The 24,670-nt window shown below is 41.0% G+C and overlaps 1 protein-coding gene and 1 pseudogene across 6 annotated transcripts in view; both read right to left on the bottom strand.

Moving 5' to 3' along the window:
* Positions 1-729: 729 nt before the first annotated feature.
* LOC120236640 lies at positions 730-10,441 on the bottom strand (annotated as a pseudogene).
* A 2,585-nt stretch (positions 10,442-13,026) lies between these two features.
* The window catches only part of AAK1 (AP2 associated kinase 1), a 164,531-nt gene continuing 152,887 nt past the window's right edge, over positions 13,027-24,670 (bottom strand). For 4 of the 6 annotated variants that reach the window (XM_039239530.1, XM_039239532.1, XM_039239531.1 and 1 more), the window contains one exon: positions 13,027-15,249. In XM_039239530.1, coding sequence (XP_039095461.1) covers positions 14,120-15,249 — 1,130 coding nt within the window. In that variant the 3' untranslated portion in view covers positions 13,027-14,119. Of the gene's footprint in view, positions 15,250-22,936; positions 24,654-24,670 lie in introns of those variants that run through there. The other 2 variants (XM_039239534.1, XM_039239535.1) reach the window with 1 other exon arrangement.

Below are 24,670 nucleotides of genomic sequence, written 5' to 3'. Positions count from 1 at the left end.
CACAGAGCCCGATGCGGGGCTTGAACCCACAAACCGTGAGATCATGACCTGAGATGAAGTCGGATGCTTAACCGACTGAGCTCCCCAGGTGCCCCCCATTTCCCTTATTAAGATGGTATATAAACCCAAGTTCTAACTGCCTCCTTGAGTCATATTTTTCTATGAACTCCTGTGTAAGTATGTGAATCAAAATATCTTTTCTTTTGCTAATCTGTCTTTTTGGCAGTTTAATTCACAGGCCCCCAGGAAAATCACAGGAAAGGGTAGGGGAAAAACGTTTTTCCTCCTTGGCACTGCATTACTCTTACCTGCTTTCTCCCATAGTGGGAGAAGAGGCGTCTTCCTCACCCAAAGCCAGTAACTTCATTTGTGTTCTAGATCCACCCCACTCCTCACTGACCCTGCCATTTCTTAGGGACTTTGCCCAATTTATTATTTTAAAAATATTTTTTAATGTTTATTTTTAAGAGAGAAACAGACAGCGCAAGCGGAGGAGGGGCAGAGAGAGGGAGACACAGACACCAAAGCAGGCTCCAGGCTCCAAGCTGTCAGACAGAGCCTGACACGGGGCTCAAACCTAGGAACCATATCATGACCTGAACCGAAGTTGGACGCCTAACTAGCTGGGTCACCCAGGCACCCCACCCAATTTATTATTTTTTAAGTAAACCTCTTATTCTTCCCCCCTCCCCGACCTAAATTGTTTATTAGGTAAGAACTTTACAAACATTACTTATATCGGTGGTAACGGTGGACCTGGAAAGTGTGGTGTCTTCTCTGTGCCGCACAGTGAGAACCACTAAACATCTGGTGGGAACTTGTGACCCTTTTCAAGGCCATATTCTTACATCCTGCACATGGCAGCCCTCGAAGCTCCCTGTGCTTGGGGACTGGTTTGGTGATACCCTGGGCGTCCACATTCGCTTCTGATAGCTTTATGGAATGGATCGATGAGGATGACTGGTTGGAACCGACACCAACCTAGTAAGAATTCAAGACTCTCAGAGCCCCACGGTGGTGTCCAGCTCGCTCCTCTGTGACACTCTGAAGGCTTCAGGCAAACTTTAGCTTGTTAACACCATGATGGACAGGCTTGCCGTGGGTAGCACCCTTTGGAACTGGGCAGCTGCAGCCACCATGTCACACACGAATCCAATAGATGACATAACCTTGTTTGGCCTTGTACCCCACTCTGTGTGCTTTATGGGCCGGGTTGGGCGGGGGCCACTGTGGAGCACAGCGAGCCGGCAGTACTGCCAGGAGCACACTCTGAGAAGAAAGCGCATCACATGTAACTGCTTCTTCCTCCATAGCTCCTGGATGTAGTAGTGAGGCGCCCATCTTGGCTTACCTTTGAGCTGATGGCTGCCACCAGAGAGAAAGCAGTAAACTTTTTATTCCAAAGCACTATTAGATTTACAGAAAAGTTGCAAAGACAGTACAGATGGTTCCTATATATCCCTTAACCAGCTTTCCCTGTTGATAGCATTTTACATTACAATTATACATTTGCCAAAAGTAAGGAACCAGTATTACTAATTATTATAGCTAAGGAACCAACATTAACCAAACTCCTCCACAGTTTATTTGGATTTCACTACTTTTTCTGTAATGCTCTTTTTCTCCTCCAGGATCCTGTATGGATATATTACATTTTCTTGTCATGTCTCCTGACATCTTCCGGCCTACAGCTTCTCAGACTTTTCTTGTTCTGGTGACTTTTAACAGTTTTGAAGAGTGCTGGTCAAATATTTTGTAGACTGTCCCTCAATGGGAATTTGTATGATGTTGTTCTCTTGGTTAGACTGGGGTTATGGGTCTTGGAGAGAAGGACTGCAGAAGTGAAATACACTTCTCATCACATCATGTGAAGAGTACATATTACCGACATATCACAGCTGATGTTAACCTTGATCCTCTGGCTGAGGTGATGTTTGTCAGGTTTTTCCACTGCAGAGGTACTCTTTCTGTCTTCCCATAAACTATTTTTTGGAAGTATAGACAACATTTAAAGTGTGTGGAATTAAGCTCTCCTTTGGAGGTAGGAGGGTCTACACAAATTAGTTGAAATTCTTCTATGTGAGATATGTCTTTTCTTCCCCAATTTATTTCTTCAATGACTTTTATATCAGTATGGGCTGATATCAGGTTGGTGCCTGTGTCTCTGTGATTTTTTTTTTTTTTTAGCACGTTTTTACTTTCTGGCAGCACAAGGTGCTCCTAGTTCACCTTGTGTATTTCCTGCCTCCAGCCCTAGAATCAGCCATTCTCCGTGGAGTCCTGGTTCCTTTCATTTAGAAGCCAAGATCTGGGTGCGGTGCTGAGCGCGCTTGTCCATTTACTTTTCATTCTCTTATTCCTTCATTTTCATCTGTTCCCTCTCTACTGCTTGTTTCTCCTTAGCTGATAAGGTACAACCATATTCAAGCGCTTCCCCCATTAATCCTTCTCCCGCCATGTCCCCCACTGGCGAGCTCCCTAGCTCTCTTTTCATTTCCATTCAAGTTCATAGCATGGTCACATTTTATATGAATTTGAAAGGGCTACGTAAAAGAGTAATAAAGTCTTACCTCATATGCAAAAATAAATGCAAATATTAAAAATTGTCAGATAAAGCACAACTTCAGAGCTGGCAGGCTGAAGGGAATTGTGCCATTACCATGTGGTGGTGCCACCAAAGTTGGTGCGTCGAACAGAAATCACTAACATTGACTGGGCACTTAAAATGGCCACTCTTCTAAGTACTATGCATAACATTCTGTGACGTGGGTATTAAACATTATCCCTGTTTCACGATGAAGAAACAGAGATTCGGAAGTTCAGTGATTGGTTCAAGTTTACACAGCTAGTTAGTGATGGACGAGTACTATAACCCTAAGCAGTTTGAACTTGTGTTCGCCTCCACTCCTCAACACAAGGTATCTGTTGCCCTTTGTCAGTAAGAACGGTGCTGTTGTTAACTTGTCTTAGAACTTCGGAGAGTAGCTTTAGTGACTAGTTTCCTATTGCTGCTATAGCAAATTATCACAAACGGACTGGCTTAAAACAGCAAATTTATTCGCTTACAGTCTGGAGGTAAGATACAGTCTGGTACAGGTACAGGTACAGCCTGGAGCCCATTTTCACCAGACTAAAGTCAAGTTGTTAGCAAGGCTGCTTCTGTCTAGAGGTTCTGAGGGGAGAATCTGGTTCCTTGGCTTTGTCACCTTCTGGTGGCTATCTGTATTCTTTGCCTTCCTGCATCTTCAAAGTATCACTCCAGACTTTGTTTCATGTTGCCATCTTCTCTTTTCCTGCATCTCTCTCTCTCTTTTTTTTTAATGCCCTTACGCATTTAGCCCATCTCCCCTCCCACAACCCCTACAGGAACCCTCTGTTTGTTCTCTATATTTAAGAGTCTCTTATGTTTTGTCCTCCTCCCTGTTTCTATATTATTTTTGCTTCCCTTCCCTTATGTTCATCTGTTTTGTGTCTTAAATTCCTCATATGAGTGAAGTCATAGGATATTTGTCTTTCTCTGACTAATTTCACTTAGCATAATACCCTCTAGTTCCATCCACGTAGTTGCAAAAAGCAAGATTTCATTCTTTTTGATTGCCAAGTAATACTCCATTGTGTGTGTGTGTGTGTGTGTGTGTGTGTGTATATATATATATATATATGTATACGTATACACATATATATATATCCCACATCTTCTTTATCCATTCATCTGTCCATAGACATTTGGGCTTTTTCCATACTTTGTTGATATCCATATTGTTGATAGCACTGCTATAAACATTGGGGGTGCATGTGCCCCTTTGAAACAGCATACCTTGGATAAATACCTAGTAGTGCAGTTGCTGGGTCATAGGATAGTCCTATTTTTAACTTTTGAGGAACCTCCATACTCTTTTCCAGAATGGCTGCACCAGTTTGCATTCCCATTTCCTGCACCTCTCTTAAAGGAAGCTGTGATTATGTTGGGCCCACCCGCATAATCCAGAATAGTCTTCCCATGTTAAGATCTTTAATCACATGTGCTAAATCCCTTTTGGTTTATAATGTGTCCTTCACAGGTTCTGGAGATTAGGACATGGACGTATGACATAAATAATGTAGGAGGCATTATTCAGCCTACCACAGTGAATACAGTGTTTTGTTTTGTTTTTAATGTTTATTTATTTTGTGAGTGAACGTGCATGCTTGTACAGGGAAGGGCCAGAGAGGGAAGAGAGAGAATCCCAAGCAGGCTGTGTGCCATCAGCACAGAGCCCAACATGTGGCTTGATCCTGTGAACTGTGAAAGCATGACCTGAGCCAAAATTAAGAGTTGGACACTCAACCAACTGAGCCATCAGGTACCCGCATTTTTAAAAAATTCACTGATATTATAGTATAATTTTCCTTTTCTATCCTACAAATGTCATCTAAGCATTTATTCAATGATGTTACTAATATGAGAACTGGAGGGAAAAAAATCCAAATCAATGATATTGGAATGCAAGTTAGATACAATAAGATATGGGGAAGTCTGTTAACTTAAGAAGGTTGAATCTTTAAAGAAAAAAATCCACTATCAAATGTAAGAAAAAAATTGGGGACCAGGTTACTATTCTGGGGAAAATAACAGTACAGCCATGGTGTGCCCTTAAGTTGTGGATTATTATTCACACAAGGTCCTTGTATAAAACGGAACCACCTTGTTCTTTAAAATATATCCTTCCTTCTTTACACCCCAGTCAGTCCTCAATGCACTGCAGTCTGCCCCAACTATTTTACTGAAATTGCTCTTGTTTGAGCTCACCTCTGACTTCCAAAGGACAAATCCAATTAACATTTTTCTATCTCTTTTGATCTCTCTGTGGCATTTAAATCTACTGACCACTTCTCAGTCTGAAAAAGTTTTCCTCTCTTAGCTTTGGTACCCCCCTTTTGTCTGTCTACATTTGTGACTCAGTTTCCTTCATGGTTTGCTTTCTCCACCCATCCTTTAAGTGTTATCATTCCCAAAGGGTGTTGTAAGTGTTCATTTTACATTCTCCTTTATTGACCTCATCTATATCCAGGACTCACTGATGACTTCCCTCTACCAAGACTCAAGACTTCTCTCCTTATTCATACTGCTAATGGCCATCTGAACAACTTCACTTCAATAGCCCATGTGCAGGCACAAAAAAGACATTTTGAACTACTGTGGCTATTTCACCCAGTGTTTTTGAAGACATATTTTAACATGGGTGAATTTTCATCAAGAAATTCTACTAACTCTATTAGGTCAATTTAATTTTCAATCAATTTCCTATGCAATGTATTTCCAGGGATCCAGTCTTTTCTTTCTTTTTATTTTTAATGTTTGTTTATTTTTGAGAGGCAGAGACAGAGCATGAGCTCGGGGCGGGGCAGAAAGAGAGGGAGACACTGAATCTGTAGCAAGCTCCAGGCTCTCAGCACAGAGCCCAATGCAGGGCTCAAACCCACAAACCACAAGATCATGATCTGAGCCAAAGTTAGACGCTGAACCAACTGAGCCACCCACGAGCCCCAGGATCCAGTCTTTTCTATATATGTTTTTATAATGGAGACTTATTAGTCAATTTTTGGTTCATTTCAAATTTTACCAGTGTATCTTCTGCTACTGAGTTCTCTTGTGGCTATTATACCTACTAAATTCAAATTTCCTGAGTCAAAATTTTGATTCAGACTTTGTCAAAATTTCATTCTTCCATCAATTTTTAATGATGTGTGGTTTTAACGGATTTGAAGTCTACCTGAACTGAATATTTCTACCAGTAATATTCATTAGAAACTGAACAAAGGCTGACAGTTTATATTTAATTTTTGGTTACTCCATGAGAAAACTGAGATCAATTCACCTCTAATAACTAGAGTTTCTCTAAAGAGTAAAAACAGAGTCTGACCTTGGGCTAAAGGACATCCTGCTCAGAAACAGGATGAGGTTGGGGAGATCTGGTAGAAATACTAATTTCACCATATGTGACTTGGGGAATTCTCTCAGTGCTAGAGAACTGAACTGCCTTCTGAAGAGAATACTTGGATTCTTGGGGGCCTCTGGGCTAAACTTATATGAAAGCAGGCTGAAGAATTACTTGTGAAGAGCCTGAAATTAAGTCCTCCATTAAGAGCAACTCGGGCTGCACGTAGCCCTAATTCCAGGAAAAGCTTCAGCTGAAACCACCCTCGGATCAGCCAATCAAAAGAAACGTGTAACATTCCTGTGGTCTGAGTCAGGGCTGGGAACTGCAGGTAGTTACTCTGTACAAACTAGCCAATCACTCACCGCTTGCCTAAACCCCACGTAGGCCCTTTGAGCTCACCTTATAATTGGTCATTTTCAAAGGATTCTCAAAGGTCATGATTGGGTCCCGCCGAAAGTAACGGATGCCTCACGGATACTGAATGGTCAAAACTGTTACCATGGGTGTTGTACAATTATGATTGGTGCTTATGTGATGACACAATACGTACAACGTGTGCACTGTAACATCCCCATCCCTTACCCCATAAAAAACCCTGCTCACTATTGTTCAGGGCTTCTCCTTGCTGCCGCTGCGCTGGTAGAGGGGTGAGCCCCTGCTCGAGCTTGTAATAAAGACCCTTATGTACTTGCATCGGTGTCGGCTCCTTGGAGGCATGAGGGGACTCGTGATTCGGGCACAACACTTGTCATCTTCTGTGTAAACTGAGATGCTTTCTGAGGCCCTCTAGATCTTACTACCCCAAAATAAGGAAAGATACACTCAAGGAAAAATTCTTATGAAGGTTAGGAAAGAGATCTTTGTCTCCACATCCAGAGGGACGGGTCTAAATCATCTGCTCACGGCTTTTCTCTGGGTCTCACTCTGGTTCTTCCTAGTTGGTTCTCAATTAGGGGGTAATAACCCCCTGGTCGGTCTTTTACTAACCAGTCTCAGGGCTGGCAAAAGTGAGCCACAAAAGGGTGAATGCAAACGATAGCATCTTGTGGGAGCTAGGGCTTCGAACTTTGGCTCTCCCTACAAGGAAGGCAGAAGTAAGTCACTGCAGGTGAGTCTGTCCACATGTGTAGAAGGCTCTGATTCCGGCATCTATATTGGTGGGAGTGATGCATCTCATCTATCTGAAAGGGCTTCCCCCAGAGCAGTCCAAGTCACAGACAAGGAAGATTGTACTCCTGGTTAATGATAACTTGAAATAAAAAAAGCATAGGAACTTCACATTGTAGAACTAGGTAGGGCATATATTTAAAGACAGTTGAAATCATATCTTAAATGAATCTTCAGAAAAAGTAGGAAACTTTGGCTTGACTTATATATATTATACCATGACTCTCTGGATCTTCTTTGAACAACCATTACCAATTTGAACTCAGAACTGAACTCAGCCTTTTGCCAATTCCCCCTGAATGATGGATGTCAAACTCGTTAAAGCTCAAATGTTGATATCATTTTCTCAAATTTGGAGAGGAAATAAGCAGGCAGTTTCTTTCCCACAGTATAGATTTAAAAGTTCTTAGGAATAACTCATTTCCCCCAAGCCTTCTCTGTGTGTGTGTGTGTGTGTGTGTGTGTGTATCTACAATTCCAGTATAATTAATGTACAGTATTAGTTGCAGGTGTACAGTATAGCAATTTTACAATTCTATGCATTACACAGTGTTCACCACAGTAAGTGTACTCTTAATCCTCTTCACCTATTTCACTGACCCACGCCACCTCCCCTCCAGTAACCACTAGTTAGTTTTCCATAGTTAAGACTCTGGCTTTTTTGTTTGTTGTTTCCAAGACTTCTTTCTGTTATGTTAATGCTGGTCTCTCTTAAGAGATTTGTGTATGTGTGTGTTTTTAAAGAATATTGAATGCAGGTCATATTCAAATAACATATTTTAGGAGCTCCCAGTAAAGTTTCCAATAGCAGGGTGCTCTGTGGTTTTCCTAGCTCAATCTGTATGGCCCTGTTGTCTTGTATTATTTCATTTACGTCTCCATGGAACATCTAGAATGGGAAACAAGTTCTCAGAAAATAACAATGCTGGCACTGGAAACCAAGCAAGCAGCCAACCAAAAGTTGTCCTCTGGAACTTAAAAACAGAGAACAAGGCTCGCTCCTGTAAAAGGTGCTTATGGAGCCCTTCAATCCTAGGAAGATCTGGCTTAGGAAATAATACAAAATAGAAATCATTTATTTTTATTAGGTCCATTTTAATAAAGTGTATAAGAGTTTACAACTCAAACAATTATTCATAAAAACTACCAGATACATAAGATAGATCACACGAAGAGTGCAATAACATAAATCTAATAGTCTGCAAATAAGAGGTATTGCAAAAACTGTTAAGATTGACTTTATAAATGTCTTTTTCCCTTCCTTTCCCATGTTTACAGCCCTTGAGATTGCATGCACATATTGTTTTCTGAGGTCTGAGGACTTCAGTATTCCTTATAGCCGAGTGGACTTCCTCATTCAGTCAACTCAGAGTGTTTTGTGAACAGAGGGGTTCGCCTCTTCTCCATGGAACGAGCACAGTCCTTGGCCTTTATTTGGTTTCTATCCCCTAACAAATGGCATCAGACACTTTCTCTTTCAATGGAACGTCTTGCAGGCCTTGTGCTGTCTGGTCACTGTTGCCAGTCCAACACCACACATGAGCCAAGGGTTCAGGTCAAACCCTACTGAGTTTTAGCCTGTGGATGAGACGAGCATGCTTACTGTGGAAACAGCTGAGGCAATGGCTGACTTTCCCACCTGTATCTACAACAACTCCAGTCCTAACTCAAGAGTTGTTGGCAAATGGGACTAAATTTACTCAAGCCAACTACCTATTGCCACCACTTGGTATTCTTTGGATGCCTTCATAAGGAGGTCTTCACACCATGGCAGAAAGCATGAGGATACACACACACACACACACACACACACACACACACACACACACCCTTCTCCATTCGCAATCCTCAAACAGGAGTCTTTGGCAGACTCAGAGAATACAACTGGATTTGCCACTTCAGAGTGAAAAGGCTACGTTGTTTTCTCTCACTCCCAAAGTTTCACTTTAACTGATATTGTTAAAAACCACTGCTGCAATTCCTTGCCGAAAGGAATCAGACAGATCCCTTTAACACATACATGCGCTTCTATTACAACGCAACGCCGGTATCATTGACTTGATTTCAAGAACAGACGTTGTTACTATACACTCAAAACAGTGCCACCCATATTGAGACCGCTGGGAAGTAGCTGAGACTACATTTCTTACAGAATTATAAATTATGGGAATCTTGGACCAAGCCACGAGTGTGCTGCTTAGCACTTAGCCATTTTGACAAGCAATTCCAGAGTCCTTTCACACCTAGACTTGCCCCTGAATCCTGGAGCACACTCGGCCTGTGTTAGATCATGCTGGAGAGATGCCTTTGGGTTGTCTCCAGAGTAAGGCTGGGCTTCTGCCAACCTTCCTTCACCTGTTCTCCTAGTGCATAAGAAAGGGGAAAGGTGAGACATTTCAGTCCTATTTGGAATTATTCCAGTGTGGTGAGATTATCATAGGTTAGGCTGAAACTTAAGAAGGAACTGTTTACAGTAACAAAGGCACAGGAAAATTAACATGATCCTTCAGTCCCACGTGTCTCCCTTCACTTATTGGTATGGTCATAACAGGGGAATGTTAAGTGAGGAAATGAAGGGGTGGGAACAGGTACAAGGAAGGTGAGCCAGGAAGGCCTGTGGGAATAAAGAAGCAGGAAAGAGCTGTGTCTGGCAGTGTCTTAGTGATGGGATCTTGCATACCACACGTGGGATGCCCGTTTCCTAATAAAAGTCAAGGTACCAAGGAATCAGTAGGAACACTAAGTCAGAGAGCAAGGTGGCATCTGGGGGATCGAGACACCGCCAGTGTAGATTTTCACATCTAAGCTGAGGCAGCTAGTTGTTTTCAGCAACCTAGAAAATTTATTTTGTAGCAGAAGAACACAAAAACAATTCCCAACCAGATACTACTTATTTTTTTTATTTTCAAGCATCTTGAAACCCTTAAGGGAACTTCACAAGTTTGCAAATATTCTGATGGTTAAACAAAACAAAACAAAACAAAGCAAAACGGAAAAGCCCCCAGAACTGCAAGCAGTAGTTCACAAAGGGATTGAAAAATTACATGATTCCATTTAAAATCTTCGTGTTTACTCCATCAGGCAGGATGGGAGGATTGGAACCCAGGAGTGACTGTGACTGTGGGCATTCACAAAGCACCTCTACCTCCTTAAAAGCTGCAGTCTTTCCAATGGCTTTCCTATGTTTCTTTTATCAAAATAATCCAGGTTCCAAACCTCTCAGGTAAAACTGCACCTGTGTGACCAGCAGCCATTCCACAGTTGACTGGCACGTGTTTTCCAATTTCAGTTTCAAAGACGTAGCAGAGAATGACATCTTTCTTATTAAAGGCACCCAATGACTTCATTCTCATGCTGGAGAATGAGTTGGATCTCACCCTTCTCCAGTTTCCTATACAATTTCCTATCGATAAAATACATATTATATGACCTATGTTTTGATGATGTTTCCTTATGGTATCAAATACAGCGTGATTTAAGTTCTATTGTCAGATAACTCTGGTGATTATATTTATTTTAAATAAAACTGAGATCTGCTACTTTATGAGTCAGTGAAATGTCCACTGAATAGCTGGAAACACTGATATACATGTACTCTAAAACTTACTACATCAATAACGGAACAATAAGATGCTGATATTCTTATTGAAAGTTTAGAAAGAAACATTGGTCACCAGATTAAATTCAGACCTAATGTGGCCACGTGAACATGCACACACCAGTCTACAAATAGGACGTTTTCAACTCATTAATAATGAGTGAGCCCAAAATGAAATTGAGTTTATGACCCAGGTTCCCATAGGTCCTGCCCAGCTTCTGCTTCCACATCAAATTTTGTTCATTCCACTTCCTAATCTAACAAGGACTGGGAGCCTAGAGGGTCAAATGTAGCTCAAGAAACAGCTATGTTAAATATTTCCCACCACACATAGTAAAACTTCATTAATTTAATAGTGACTGTTAGTCAACTGACATACATTTTTTAAAAGTTCATCAGTGCATGTTGTGGTTCAATGCTTTACATCTAAATATATTCTGGCTCATCACGCTCCATTGAAATGAAAGATCACAAGTTCCTGCATTTCCTAACAGATGTGTAAAAGCAAATAACACATAAATGTAGAAGGTACAGTATTTTGTTGATTATATACTTCTTTTTCTCTTTAATGTTAACCTGCTGCACTATAGGTTTTGGAAACATGCATTTGGTACTAATTCAAAGCACCTTGAGCACTCCTAATTCCTTTAACACTAAAATTTCTAGAATTCCAGATTCAGAATGGCCTCTGGCAAGAATATTTTATCTTTATTTCTTTAAATGTTTATTTATTTTGAGAGAGAGAGAGAAAAAGAGAATGAGCAGGGGAGGGGCAAGAGAGAAGAAGAGAGAATTCCACGTAGGCTCTGCACTGTTAGTGCGGAGCCCGATGTGGGCTCAATCCCACAAACCGTGAGGTCATGACCTGAGCAGAAATCGAGAGTCTGACATTTAACTGACTGAGCCACCCAGGTGCCCCAGCAAGAATATTCTATCTTCAAATGATGCATTTACCCTATATGGTCCAAAGATCAGTGCAGAATTTACTAGTTATTAGCTAATAATTAATATAATCTAGTCAAAAATGTTCATGCGTCACTCAATAAGAACACAAAAGTAATTTGCATGTGTTTACATTCATTTCCTATTCAAAGCATGTATTTAGAGTCTCCACCCATCATAGGTCTCCAGTGAGAATAAAAAAGGATTACAAGCCCATGCTTGACATGATTCAACTACGTAAAAAATCACCATAATTTTATCAATTTTACCTTGAGAGCTAACATGGCTACTTGATTAAGAAGTGATCAAATAACCAAAGGAAAGACATTTTGCAGGGCTATTACAGGGGTAATCCTGAATATTTGGAAGAGTGAGTGAGAATGACCTTCTACTTTAAGAGTTTCTGACAGGGGGTGAGAACCTCCCTGCCTATTCCTACCTCTTAGCTCCTGGCTTTGAAGGCTTTAATTGATTAATCGCCAAGGGAAGAGTCTGGGGTGCGAAGTTCCATATGCATTAGCCCAAACTATGTATTCAACTGAAAAGATGATTTTGCATCAATTGTTACCCAGAAAAATCAGAAATAATCACTGGGAGAAAAGCAAACTCTTAGAGGCAACATTTCACATTCCCTAAAGCGAAAGACTGGTGTGGTTGAAAACTCAGGTGTGGAAAACCACTGCTGACAGCCTGGATCCAGTGCCAATGATCAAAGTTTATCTTTTATCCTGGACATTTCAAACAGGTGGAGACTAAACTAGAAAAAGTCTTGAGAAGTTGCTGTTCATATCCCACCACCAAGACCCCTAAGCTTCAAATTTAAAGAGTGTGATACCTAATCAGCTGCAATAAGACTGTGGCATTCTGGGTTGAATCTTGGATGAATTTCCAACTCTCACATCATGAATTTGGTTTGGTAAGTAACTCTCCCAACTTCTCCAGCTACAGAGACATCACTAACATCTATTATTACAAGTCACTGGAAGCTTTCGGGTTGATACATGGCACAACAGCTCTTTCCATTAAATTGAACTTCCTCAGTAGAAATCTTCCTATGGAGACACGAGTTTCACCTTAAGGCACTATACTAAAAGGTACGAAAACAGCTGGGAATGAGTCAGATCTTTCCAGAAATAGAAGACATTTCAAAAACCACAAGTCAGTCACCTACCTGGCCTACTTCAACATCTACAGAAGACAGAGAACTGGAAGGTTTTCATGGCTAGCTGATTCAGCTCTTTTCTCTTCTCCCAAGCCAATTAACATGTCTCAGATTTATATTTCCTCAAGAGGCAGTGCAGAAAGATACCAAAGAATTGGAAAAAACAAATAAGCAAGCAAATCTAGTTTGTCGCCTAGTCTCATGATGAATTCCATAGTGACAGCATGGAGTGCTCAAAGGTTTTTAAGTACTTTAATAAAATATTACTAACACCACACACCCAATGGTTAGAGCTGTAACAAGGTGCTCTTCTCTATTGTTCTGGGGTGAAAATTATAAAAATAATTAAATTTTCAAGACCACATAAAGGGAATTTGCTAATACCAAATAGCACATTTTGGAGAAAGAAAAATCGACTCTGAAACCTCAGTTGCAGCAGGATTTTCCTACACCTTCCAATGAATTCAATTTTGCCACGAGAAAAGAAATAGAAACAGGGCTCATGTCAGTTAGGTCAGGAGACAAATGCCAGTAAATGAGTGATTGTGGAGGTAGGCATAGTAAGACAGGATTTACCTAAAGGGAAAATACTCCCTGTGCACACACACACATGGCACACATACCTGTGCACTCCTAGTGATTTAAAAGGCATGGGCACGGGAAGGCTCAACACTGTTAAGACAGGAGCACAGATATCTCATCTGTTTGCATTTCTATGTAGGAAAGGAGCTGACACACGTTACACACCCACAGACACTCATATGTGTGAGAGACCAGCCTGGCTCGCACAGACTCAGAAACCGATCTGGAGAATCCTTGTAGAGCTGCTGGTTTTACAGGAATGATTAGAATCTGCAGAATTACACTTCCTCTTGATTTGCAGGATTTTCACCTTGCATTTCCTTCCAGAAATATCCCCTTTGCAAGAGCATTAAGTCAATTCCTGAAGGGACTAATCCTGTGTCCTCCAATGGACATGACTTGGAACAGAAACTGCAGGAATAAACCTTGCAGTAACATAGCCCCTTTGGAGTTTGGGGTGAAGTATTTCTGGATCCAAACAAAGAAAGCAGAGTTCTGGGTGGAGGTGGAGATAGAAATGTCTGGAAGTCCAGAAATCAATATAATCAAAAGAAATGAGCATAACTTAAAGGGGTTTCAGCTAAGTATCACTGCAACTGAGTCTGTTGAGTGCAGAAGTTCTGCTCTGATATGTGAAACTGAAAGATAATAATCGGTGTATTTCTTCTGAGATAGGCTCAGCTGGGAGTGACGTGGTAGGTACTGAGGGTGGGGTAAAGACAGAGGCCTAAGGCTCGGGGATCACTCCTAAGGTTTCTGCTTGCCTGACTTTGAAGGAAAGGGTGCTAAAGCAAAAGGATCCGCAGCTGGCAGCTCCGTAGTCCTGGAGGAAAGGGATGTGATGGAAACAGAGCCAGCTATCGACTGTTTGTTGGTCTGTGAAACAATTTTGTAGGCAGCAATGGGCTGGGCTTCTGGACTTGGCTCATCTTCTGGGCTATAGTGACGGGAGTATTTGGATAAAGACTGGGGGCGGAATGGTTTGCCAGCCACGGGGCCTGAGACAGCTTCTTTCTGGGGCTGAGGTCCTTTGTTTCTGTCATTAGGATGGCCCCCAGGTTCCAGGGATGGTCCCCTGGGAGAGATGCTGTCAAGATGGTCTGCTGCTTGTACAGGATGGGAGGGGTGGTTAGACTGTTGGACAAAAGCAGCCATTGAATACTGAGCTCGGACGGGAGCATACACCGCTCTCTCCAGGCCTGGGAGCAAAGGGGCGTCATCAGTCTGGCTGAGGAGACTGGCCTGCACAGACAACTCCTGGGAGGCACTCTGAGCAACTGCTAACTCCTCCATGCTCTTCTTCTTGGTAAAAGGAGCTCTCAAGAACACGTCTGCCTCCTCTGGCTGGGAAGGAGCCACACTGCCCTTGGAGACAAATGGGGCTTTGGAGAAAATATCCATGTCATCACTTGGAACCCTTGAGCTCCTGAAGGGGGCCGTGGCAAAAACGTCTGGCTCCCCCAGACCATCAGTGGTCGGTTGTGTGAGGGCTTGGAACTGGCTTGTTCTTCCACCTTGGCCTGCTTTTGCTTGCTCAGTAGAGACTTCCAGCTGAGTGAACGGGATGGCTCCTCCCAGCTTCCCCTGCAGAGGCTTGCAGTTCTCATCCTCTTCTTCAGACTCCATGAGTAGAGGTCGGGACCCACTGCAGTCTAGCATGTCCCCCTCGAGATCAGTCCCTTCCTCTTCGCTGCTGTGGAATGAACTGTTGCTTGAAGGGCCATCTCGGGCCAAGTAGTCAGATTCTAAATTGTTCTGAGTTTTCATGCCAGGTACTCTGGAGGGGTCTGGATACAAGGGAAGGCCTTTAACACCCGTTGAGTCTTTAAAGTGCTCTACAGTTATTACGGGACAGGGATTGGGATCTCTCTGGAGACCTAGAAAAGCACAAAATGAAGAATTAATGCACAGATCAGTCCAACTCTCCACGGAACATTTAATGGTCAACCCGCGGCAGAAACATTGTGGGACCAAATAATAAAGGTTGAAAATGGAAAAGGAAAAACGGAAAAATAAAATCAGGCAAGACAACGGCACACAAACTGGAACACAAGCAATCACTGTCTCACATTTTGGAACACGATAGGCATAATGTACAGGAAAGGAGATGAAGATGTTAGGCACACAGACATTCAGCAAAACTACGTGCCGCTCCTACTCATGGGGCCAGACACGGACACCTGCTCTACCTGGCACTGGCTCACGATGGAATGAAAACAAACCCAGTCACTCATGTCCACATACACCATGGAAGTTCTGGATTATGTAGAAATACTGTCTGGGGACAAATGCAATTCAGTATCTCACATGTGGTCATCTGCTCCATACTGCCTGTATCTGAGAAGAGATTCCTCACAAACAACACCCTCCCCACCCCCCGCCGCCCTGGAAGAGCAGCAGAACACAGCTGCTTGATAAATGCAAGCTTTACATCGGAAGCACTACTCAAAGAGCACAAGAGTGCCCCAAATACCAACACTGAAGGCACTTCTAAGGGGAGGAGACATGGTCAAAATCATACTAAATAAATCACCTTCAGCTGGAATTGCTTTGGAATTTTGTTTTCAGTCTTCTAAGTTAGCAAAGATCTCCTCTGCTTAAATGAATGTATCATAAAGTCCTTTAAGCAGAAGGAGTAAAATACAAGGATAATTACAGAAATATTTGCAAACTCTAATATACTAGTCTACTTCTATCTAGATAGAGGTGCCTCAAGGTGCTCTGGCTTTTAAAATCAAATAGACAATTATCAGAATGCAAGAGAGCTTACCTTCCAAGAAATATTAGCAGGTTAGAAGTATGTCATTGGGCACATGTTAGCAAAAGGGCAGGAAAAAGGCATATGTAACTAAGCAAGAAGAATCCAGAGAAAGGGTGGTTGGGGGTAAAGATATCATTTTGTCATGGGTTTCCCAACCCACCAGGCATTCGGTACAATGGTTTGGATTCTGTAGATGACTTGGAACCTCTGTACAGAGGCAATTCCATCATCCCCTCCCCACGTTACCCTCTTCCCTTCCAGCAAGTCATTAGCTAGTAGAAACTTCTGCTAACAATTATCCCCTGCTAACATTTTCGCTTGAATTAAGCACACAGAACACAGCAGAAGCAGCATCAAAATCAGTTTATTGGGAAACCAGTCACTTAGAAACATTACATTGTATGAAAAGAGATGTAGAGAGAGATTGGAACATTTTAGAAGATACTATACAAAAATACTATGTTTCTTGGAATTCTATAACTTATTAGCAGTGCTTCTTTTTAAACAGCTCTGACCTTAAATATCATTTTCAGAAAGAAAAAAAAGGTGGGTGTCCCCCTCATTTTCTAAGAGTTCAAATGCATTTCGTGAATTCCTAATTAGAGTCTTTAAGTAAAATTCTGTACTGGTGCCAAACGGCTTACTGAGTAGTGTTTAAATAATACAATTTTGAAGAGGATAACTTTCTTCAGATACAGTATTAGTACGTGTACCTACAGGGTGATATGAAAGCATTAGTCAGCTGGCAGGAAGTAAACGGAACACCTTTTCTCTTGCAATATATGCAGAGAGACATAATCCTAACCTCTCAGGCAAGTATATTGATCATCAGTTCTGTCACTGATTCCTAAGTGATTATGATTTCTGGGAGGAAATTCAAATGAAAGGGGGCAAAGAAGCTTTCCAAAATAAGGTTTACCAAACAAAGGGGTATGAAAGCCATCCCCAAACTCCTTGAACCACTTCCTAACATAGCATCAGGTAGACGATGTTTTCAGTTGCCCAGACTAAGGCACAATTTCTCATCTTCCAAAACTACCCTGAGAGTTGATGTTATCAAGCCAGTTCTGTAGAAGGGGAAAATATCTCTTAGGGAAAAGAAGTGGTATATTGAGTAAAGCTAATGACCAATTCCGGCATCATACCCATCAATAAGGAAAACTGAACAACAGTGTGACAGGAGTTAGTGTCTTGGGGAAATTTAAACTGAATTCAGTCAGATCAATATGTAGATCTGGCAGAGAATGCCAAGAAAGCAGCTACTGATAGAACCAGAGGCACTACGGATGCCTCAAGTCTCAGATTCCATTTTGAGAACTACCAAATACCAACTAGAGGTGCCCACATCCAGAGCTGGACAGGATGGAAGAACATACTTAACCTTTCTAGATCACTTAAGAAGTGGGTTCTTGGTTGACTGGAAACCTGCCAAACTAGCATATTTTCGGACTTTAATGGTAATAAGAAAATCATACCTAGAATTTCAAGAACTTTTAAAAATTCACAAGCATAGTAACAAAAACCCTTTAACAGTGAGTTTGCAAGGAAAACTTATTTCCAGTTCTTCAAAACAAGGCCAGACCCATTTCTATTTTTCAGCATTATTCTAGCTTTCTAGGGTTGGAAAACTAAAGGATTTTCCTGAGAAGGCTAAATCTCTCAACCTCTTCATTCATTTTAGAGAAGGTATGGTGTGACGACAGCAGAGAGCAACCGCCCTTTGCAGCTCTCCAAGCTGGGCATTCTAGACACCAAAGAATGCCGGGAGGTTTGGGGAAGCATAGACATCCACACTCCCTCAGCGCAAGAACCAAGCAGTCAAGAGAATGAGAGATTCTAAATAACTGTGAGAAGATGGACACTGAGTCTTATTGGCAGTCAGAGGTTCTTTCTGGAATATGAGTGTGTTCTTGTAAGGTAGGGAAGGCACGTATTTTCAAGGTGAACACTCCTTATAGATGAAGACGGCCTTGCACTATTAGGAAAACATGTCTGCAGTGGTCTGGCTACTAGCAATGAAGGATTTGCACTAATTTAACCTTGTGTCTTGGCTCTGTTCCTCTGGTAACCAACCATGCATAGCAGATGCCCCGTGACCACAGAGCTCAATAAAGTTAGCCCGTTGTTCCTGAGGAGTGGGGGACTTAAATCTAGGACCTGGTTCTGCAGTCTGCACGAGGGTCTTTCATATCATAAAGCCTAAAGTAGGGCATTTTGTTCTAATTCCCTCAAACTGGGTTATGTGTCTTTCCATTGTGGTTTAGGCCGTTAAATTAAGCAAAAAGGCAAGACATGCTTCTTTTTCTCGCTCTCATGTAGGACTGTGTGCAAAGTTAAGGTTAAGTATACGTTTTGAAGCTTCTACCAGGGATAACGCCATTTTAGTCTATTTTGAGGCTCCAAATTGTGTAGACTTCCCTAAGAGTTTATATGCTTGACAGAGTAGTAAAGGAGTCCCCCAAAAGTATCTGATGACTTGGCAACTTTCTTCACTAACTGCTTACTAACTTCCAAAGCAACCATAACTGTTAAATGATTTGGGATATGTTTACCCTCGGAATTTTATTGGATGGACATAGTGAGAGGGTCATCAGAGTACTTTAAAAAAAAATAAAAATCTGAAGACTTAAATTTCAGGCTGGATACTCTTTAGTATAATCGTGCACAATCTGGAATTTTCCTTTTCTCCATACTACAAACTGAAATAACAGGCATAGGAAGTATCAAAGACATAATTCTTGCTAAAAACTGAAAACGAAGACTTGGGGAGTACTGAGAAACCTTCTCATGCATTTAGCAAATAGAAAGCAAAACATCCCTTCATAAGAATGTCAGAAATGCAGCACCAATTGAAAGTCACACTTTTGGAGCCAAATCAGGGAATCAAGAGATGTATATCAAATTAATAATTTCCATGACCTTTTAGCTTTGATAATAAAATTAAGGGTTTGGTTCTACCATATGTTGTGCAGTGGCATTAAGACCCATGACTGGGGAACAGAGATTTGATGGGAGCCAGCATGGGCCAATGATGCCGTGCTTCTCAAGCCAGTGGAGCAATTAAATGAGATTTCTCCCTGGGTATAAAACTGCTGTTGCCAACATAAAATGTTTAATTAAACTGGCCTGGGTATATTAAAGATTAAATTAGAGGAGGGTAGCTGCAAATCTGTGCTCCATTTTCAAACCTGCGTCTCGTCATATCAAATGCAGGCTCACAGGGGTTTTATTCTCCCTGACTCCAAGGTAGCCATGGCTCATGTAAAATGTCCTCAGCAGGTGTCCACACTTTCCTTGTGCACAGCTACTTACTGCTGCTAGACAATGGGTTTAAATCCTTTGTGCAAAAGTGGGCTTTCAGATTAGGAAAGGAGCAGCTATTTTAAGTTATTTACATCTGTGAACATCAGCCTCCTGGTTGAACAGATAAGTCTTTATTCCCCTGTATGTTTACATAATAAATTGTTTACAGACTTTTTTTTAAAATACAATACTTGCGTGGCAGTGTTTAAATTTCATATTTTTACTGTACAAGATAGCTTCGGGTACCTTTGTTTGCTTTGTCTTCTTGGGGAGGACATGATAAAGACCTGCGGTAAATATACATCCATGTGACAAGGGGGTGTGAAATCGAGTAGAGCAGAATACTCACAGGAAGAAGAGTAAGGTCAGGACACTACACCAAAGTGGGAACCAAGGAAGTGTCTTCCATCCAAGCAACTACCACCATTTGACAACTCTGCATAAGTTAGCATTACCCAGAGAACCTCCTTCCTCCACCTTGGTGAGAAGAAACCCAGGATAAACAAAGTAGTATCTTGTTACAGATTATTTGAAATGGAGGCCATCTGGGATTCATTTCGACTCAAGAAACCCAAGTACATCCAACTTCAGGAACATGACTAGGGTAGAAAACGAAAAGACTAACTTTGTGTTAGTAAAATTATAGTCTCTAGAGAGGAATAAAAGACAGTTTTATATTATCTGGAGTGTTTCAGTCAAGATTTCATTTTAAATATCCCTCTGCTAGTATCTCTGTTCTGCCTGGCAGCCTCTAATTTGCTTAATTCAGTACTTTGGGTAATCCTGTCATTTTTGTCCCCAAACTCTAAGTTCGTGGCTACCCCATCCTGGTAATCTTACTGACAGAGAAAGTTAAAGACTCCTGGAAATTTAGACAAACATCATCATGGGAGACTTTACTTTGGCCCAAGGTATCTATAGTGTGCATTTATTCAGGTGAACTCAGATCCCTCCATACTTCTGGGCTGAGGTCAACCCTGAAGGTTCTCCCCTTCCCATACGATTGCTGAAGTCAGACTGTTCCTGACTTGAGGAAAACTGTGTTAGTTTGAATCAAAATGATCAATTACCTGTCAGCAGAGCAGGAAAAGAGTATTATAAACAAAACTAATTATTTCATTGAGAAAATTTTTCTTGAGTTTGTTTCCCTGTAATTATTAGCAACCCAAGTTCTATAATTCTACTTTAGAAAAAGCTAAGTCCAGTATCAAATGACACCAAAAAAAGTGACAACCTCTTTCAGAGGTATTTTAAAATCCGCATCTTTCCATTTTCTAAACTACTAAAGACAGGTGAAATTATGGAAGTTCCCTTACTCAGAATATCAAGGAAATTAAGACTGATTGTTGTCACTTTCCATTATAAGGTCCTCTCTGGGAATTTTCTGTGGATATTCCTTTTACGGTCTTTAATAGTAACCATGTTTCATCTAAGGGAAGGGGGGTGATTTTGTTAAATGTTACCCTGAACAGGAGTCATGGAAAAAGATCAAGAAAGAGATGCTTCCAGATGCTGAAAGCAATACTAATTAGATAATAATTCAACTGATTTTCCTATACCTTATTACCTTCCTTGATGGTATTTCTAAAGAGAGGAGTTTCAAAAATAACCTAAATGATGGCAGCATCATTAGAGTAAGTATTAGCTTCCCAAGTAAAACCAGATGCCTTTGAAGGGAACAACACTCAATTAGCTGTCAAAATTCTGATATGTCTGCTAAAGAAGTCATTAATTATGATTAGAGTCAGAAGTTTCTATTTAAACCTTATCTCCTCCCAGTCTGTGTTTTTAGAAACACTGGGACTTGAATTTGGTGATCTAGTTATTTGAATACTCTAAAGAAAAACAACAACAACAATGGGTTATGTGTTCTGGTAGAGCTACTACTCTTATACAGTTGGATTAAAGTAAATTAGAAACATATGCTTACAGTATCTGCCCATTTTTAAGTGCCAGATCACTGATTTTATATTTTAAAAGAATTTAAATCTTCTAATGTTGTTTTGTTGGAATAGGTAGGGATGTGTGAGTAATATTTAAAAAGAAAAAACAAAAAAAAAAAAACAACCAACCTCTATGTCCCCAACTGTCCAGTAATGTAGGCTTCTTCTATTCAGCTAACCAAGAAAGAGCAACCCAAGTTAGTAAAAAGCCCATTATAACTCTCTAAACTGTAAATACTGCTACAGTAAGAGCTACAGAAGGTAACTGAAGAACATCAGGATTATACAAATCCTTCATAGTCCTTCCAAAACATAATAGTATGTACGTAGAACTCTACAATTCCATAAGTTTAAAGACCACCTGGTTCAAACTCATCACTGTATAAAAAAAGGAACAACAGCTCTTAGAAGTGAAGCGCCTGCTGAAGGCTGCTTGGCCAGTGACTGGCAAAAGTCAGGAAGAGATCTCAGGTGACCTGGCCGGTCCTGCCCAGGCCTCTTCAGCTGGCCTAGCCTCAGTCCCACGCCTGTGAAATGAGGTGGATGGACTAGAGACTGGTCTCTCCGATCCCTCTTGTGGAGTTTGTATGTCTACCAATTATCAGCATACCTCACTCATATCAAATAAACCTTTTTCGCTCATGGATGAAGCTATAAACTAAGGGAGGTTCCATTTACTGAGTCACTCACATGGATTCCTTAGCAGAAAAATAGTTCTTCCCTTTGAGGCCCTATTCCTAAAGAACAAACCCAAGACGATTTCATGTCATTATCTCCCTCAGACTTCCTCCATCCAGTCTCTGGCTAGTAGTTTGTTCATTTTCATTAACAGTCTCCATTAAGCTTTATTGAGCCAGATGACTAGATAATATATCTCAATGTGATTACGGGTAATACATGAAAGGAACAATTTAGAGATACCTAATTTCTAAACTCTACTCTTCATGGTTTCAATTGAATTGAGAAACTAGATATTTCATTATATTTCTAACAATGTATATGTATGAAAAAAATCAAATTGGAAAACATAGGCATAAAACATTGTTCTTATTTAAAAAATAAACATTTCCTTCATTAGATTATACATTCTTCCTATGTCCAGGAAAAAGAATACAGTTTTGATCTTCAGTAATATTCCTGTCCATAAAGGGGCAAACCAAGTCCCATTTTCACTGCTATCCAATCATGGAGAGCTCTTCAAGAATATATATATATATATATATATATATATATTAATCTTCAGCAGGAAGGTGGTGTCTCCCTTAATTTTGGAAATGATCCATTATCCTAATAGAGGGCTTTACTTAGCTTATCTAGTTTCAGCTGGCACAGGAAGTATTTAAAGTCAGAAGGAAGACTGAAAGATTCTGACTTTTCCTCCACTGCCTTTCAAAGGCTGCTCTCACATTTCTGGGGTCAAAGCTTGACCTCCAAAGTGCAGTGTTTTGCAGGCTGTTGTTGCTGCTCAACTTTCTTTTTTTTTTTTTTTTTTTCCCCCCCCCCCCCCCTTAAAGTGCAAACGTGAAGAAGGAGAAACAAAATAGAGAAACAGGCAAGTGGGCTTGGAATTTTATTTGTACAAATCTGATCAACTAAGACTTTCCCTTCTGATCGTGGAAAATGGCACTCGAGGAAGACAACCACAATGGGTTGCTCTGTGCCCACCTCTTTTGCAAAAGGGCAATTTTATAAAATTGCTTTCTATGTAAGGGAAAAAAAATACACTTCGATGAGTAAGTACATATACAGAGGGTGACCATGAGGCATGTTGTCATGTCAGTGCAGGGTCCTTTATTTATTTTATGAACAATACTCTAAGGTTAGTGAGGAACTACACTTTGTTTTGTTTTTTAATCTAGGAAGCCAAGGAAAACCAACTGAACATATTTCATTGGCTGCATCCTTCAGTTCCAACATCAGAGAGAGAAAGAAAGGTAAGTAGCCAGAGTCAAATTGTGCCCAGCTTGTAGGCACACTTATGTCTGATTATCTGAAAATAAACAACATGCTTATTCTACAAAGACAGAGGACCTGCTGAAAGCTTAAAGCAACACACAAGCCTGATACTCAAAATGATTCCATATGTTACACTGTAGGACTGCTGTGTAGTTATACAAGGGAAAGAGATCAAAACCCTGTACAGACACCTGATATCAGACTTGAAACGCCAAGTGGGAACAGAACTATTCAGCGTCTTCATTTATACACAATTTACAATATTTGATTCAAAATAAAAATCACAAGAAAAATACATCTGTTTCTGCTACAATTCCTTCCCCTCCCCCATCCACCCCCCAGTTAAAAGTCTTCTAATAAAAGGTATCATATTACCACCATTGTCTTGTTTTGGTCTAATTCTGAGATCCCGGCTTGGGACAGTTAACATGGAAAGGAATGGCAATACTTGGGTTTTATATAATGTACACATTTTATCCAAGGATCTCAAGTACTTGCAGTCACGTCTCCAGATCTGAGAAATCACGGTTCAATGGAAGCCAGAATGCTGGATGAATGCTGGCCAGGTTGCATGGGGTGTAAAATCCCTTGGCTAAGTCTATGATCAAACAAGGTCAAAGCTGGTTGGCTAGAGCTGGGCTCAATTTCTCTTTTCAAACAAATCCCATCCGTCTGTCAGTTTTACCCTCTCTTAAATCACACACCCATCTCCAGTCTACTGCCTAGAGTTAAGACCAACTGAAGAAGCCATGTCCTCATGATAATGCAGCAGCGTAAAAAGCAAAAACAGAGAAACACATTCATCAGCATCTGGCCAAAGGAGACAGGGGTTGGGAGGACTGGTGTGGGAGGCCATTCCTAGCAAGAATGAGACAAAGGTGTCAGTTCACTAGTTTCAGTTACAGTTAAGCTTTTGGTGGAGTTGATTCCAGCAGAGGTGAAGCTCATGGCATCTAGCGCTTGGTTTAAGATAATGCTATTGAAGAAGGGTAATGAGAAAACACAGCAAACTAACAGGGAGGAACTGGCCAAGGAATATCTGGAGGGCCAAAGTGATTTTCTTTCCTTATCATTTCTACAGGAGAAGGCAAGGGGTAGGAGATAAGGGCTGGAGGGCCCCTTATTAGCAGATTTTTTAAAAAATCATTTTTCTTATAACTCCGTAATGAAAATGTGTATTACGGTATGAAGGTTACAGAACTGCATCTGCTACTGGGTCACGGCTACAGGTCTATGAGCTGATCCACCAGCAGTAAAGACCTGGCTAGGTTGGGAAGACTGGACTCAGAGCTCCCACTGCTGTTTCTAGAGTGCCCACCTGGAAGTGGAGAGATA

This window comes from Hyaena hyaena, unplaced genomic scaffold (assembly GCF_003009895.1).
Source record: "Hyaena hyaena isolate Hyena2069 unplaced genomic scaffold, ASM300989v1 scaffold_158, whole genome shotgun sequence".
Lineage (NCBI taxonomy): Eukaryota > Metazoa > Chordata > Mammalia > Carnivora > Hyaenidae > Hyaena > Hyaena hyaena.
This window is presented reverse-complemented; position numbering and strand designations above follow the sequence as displayed.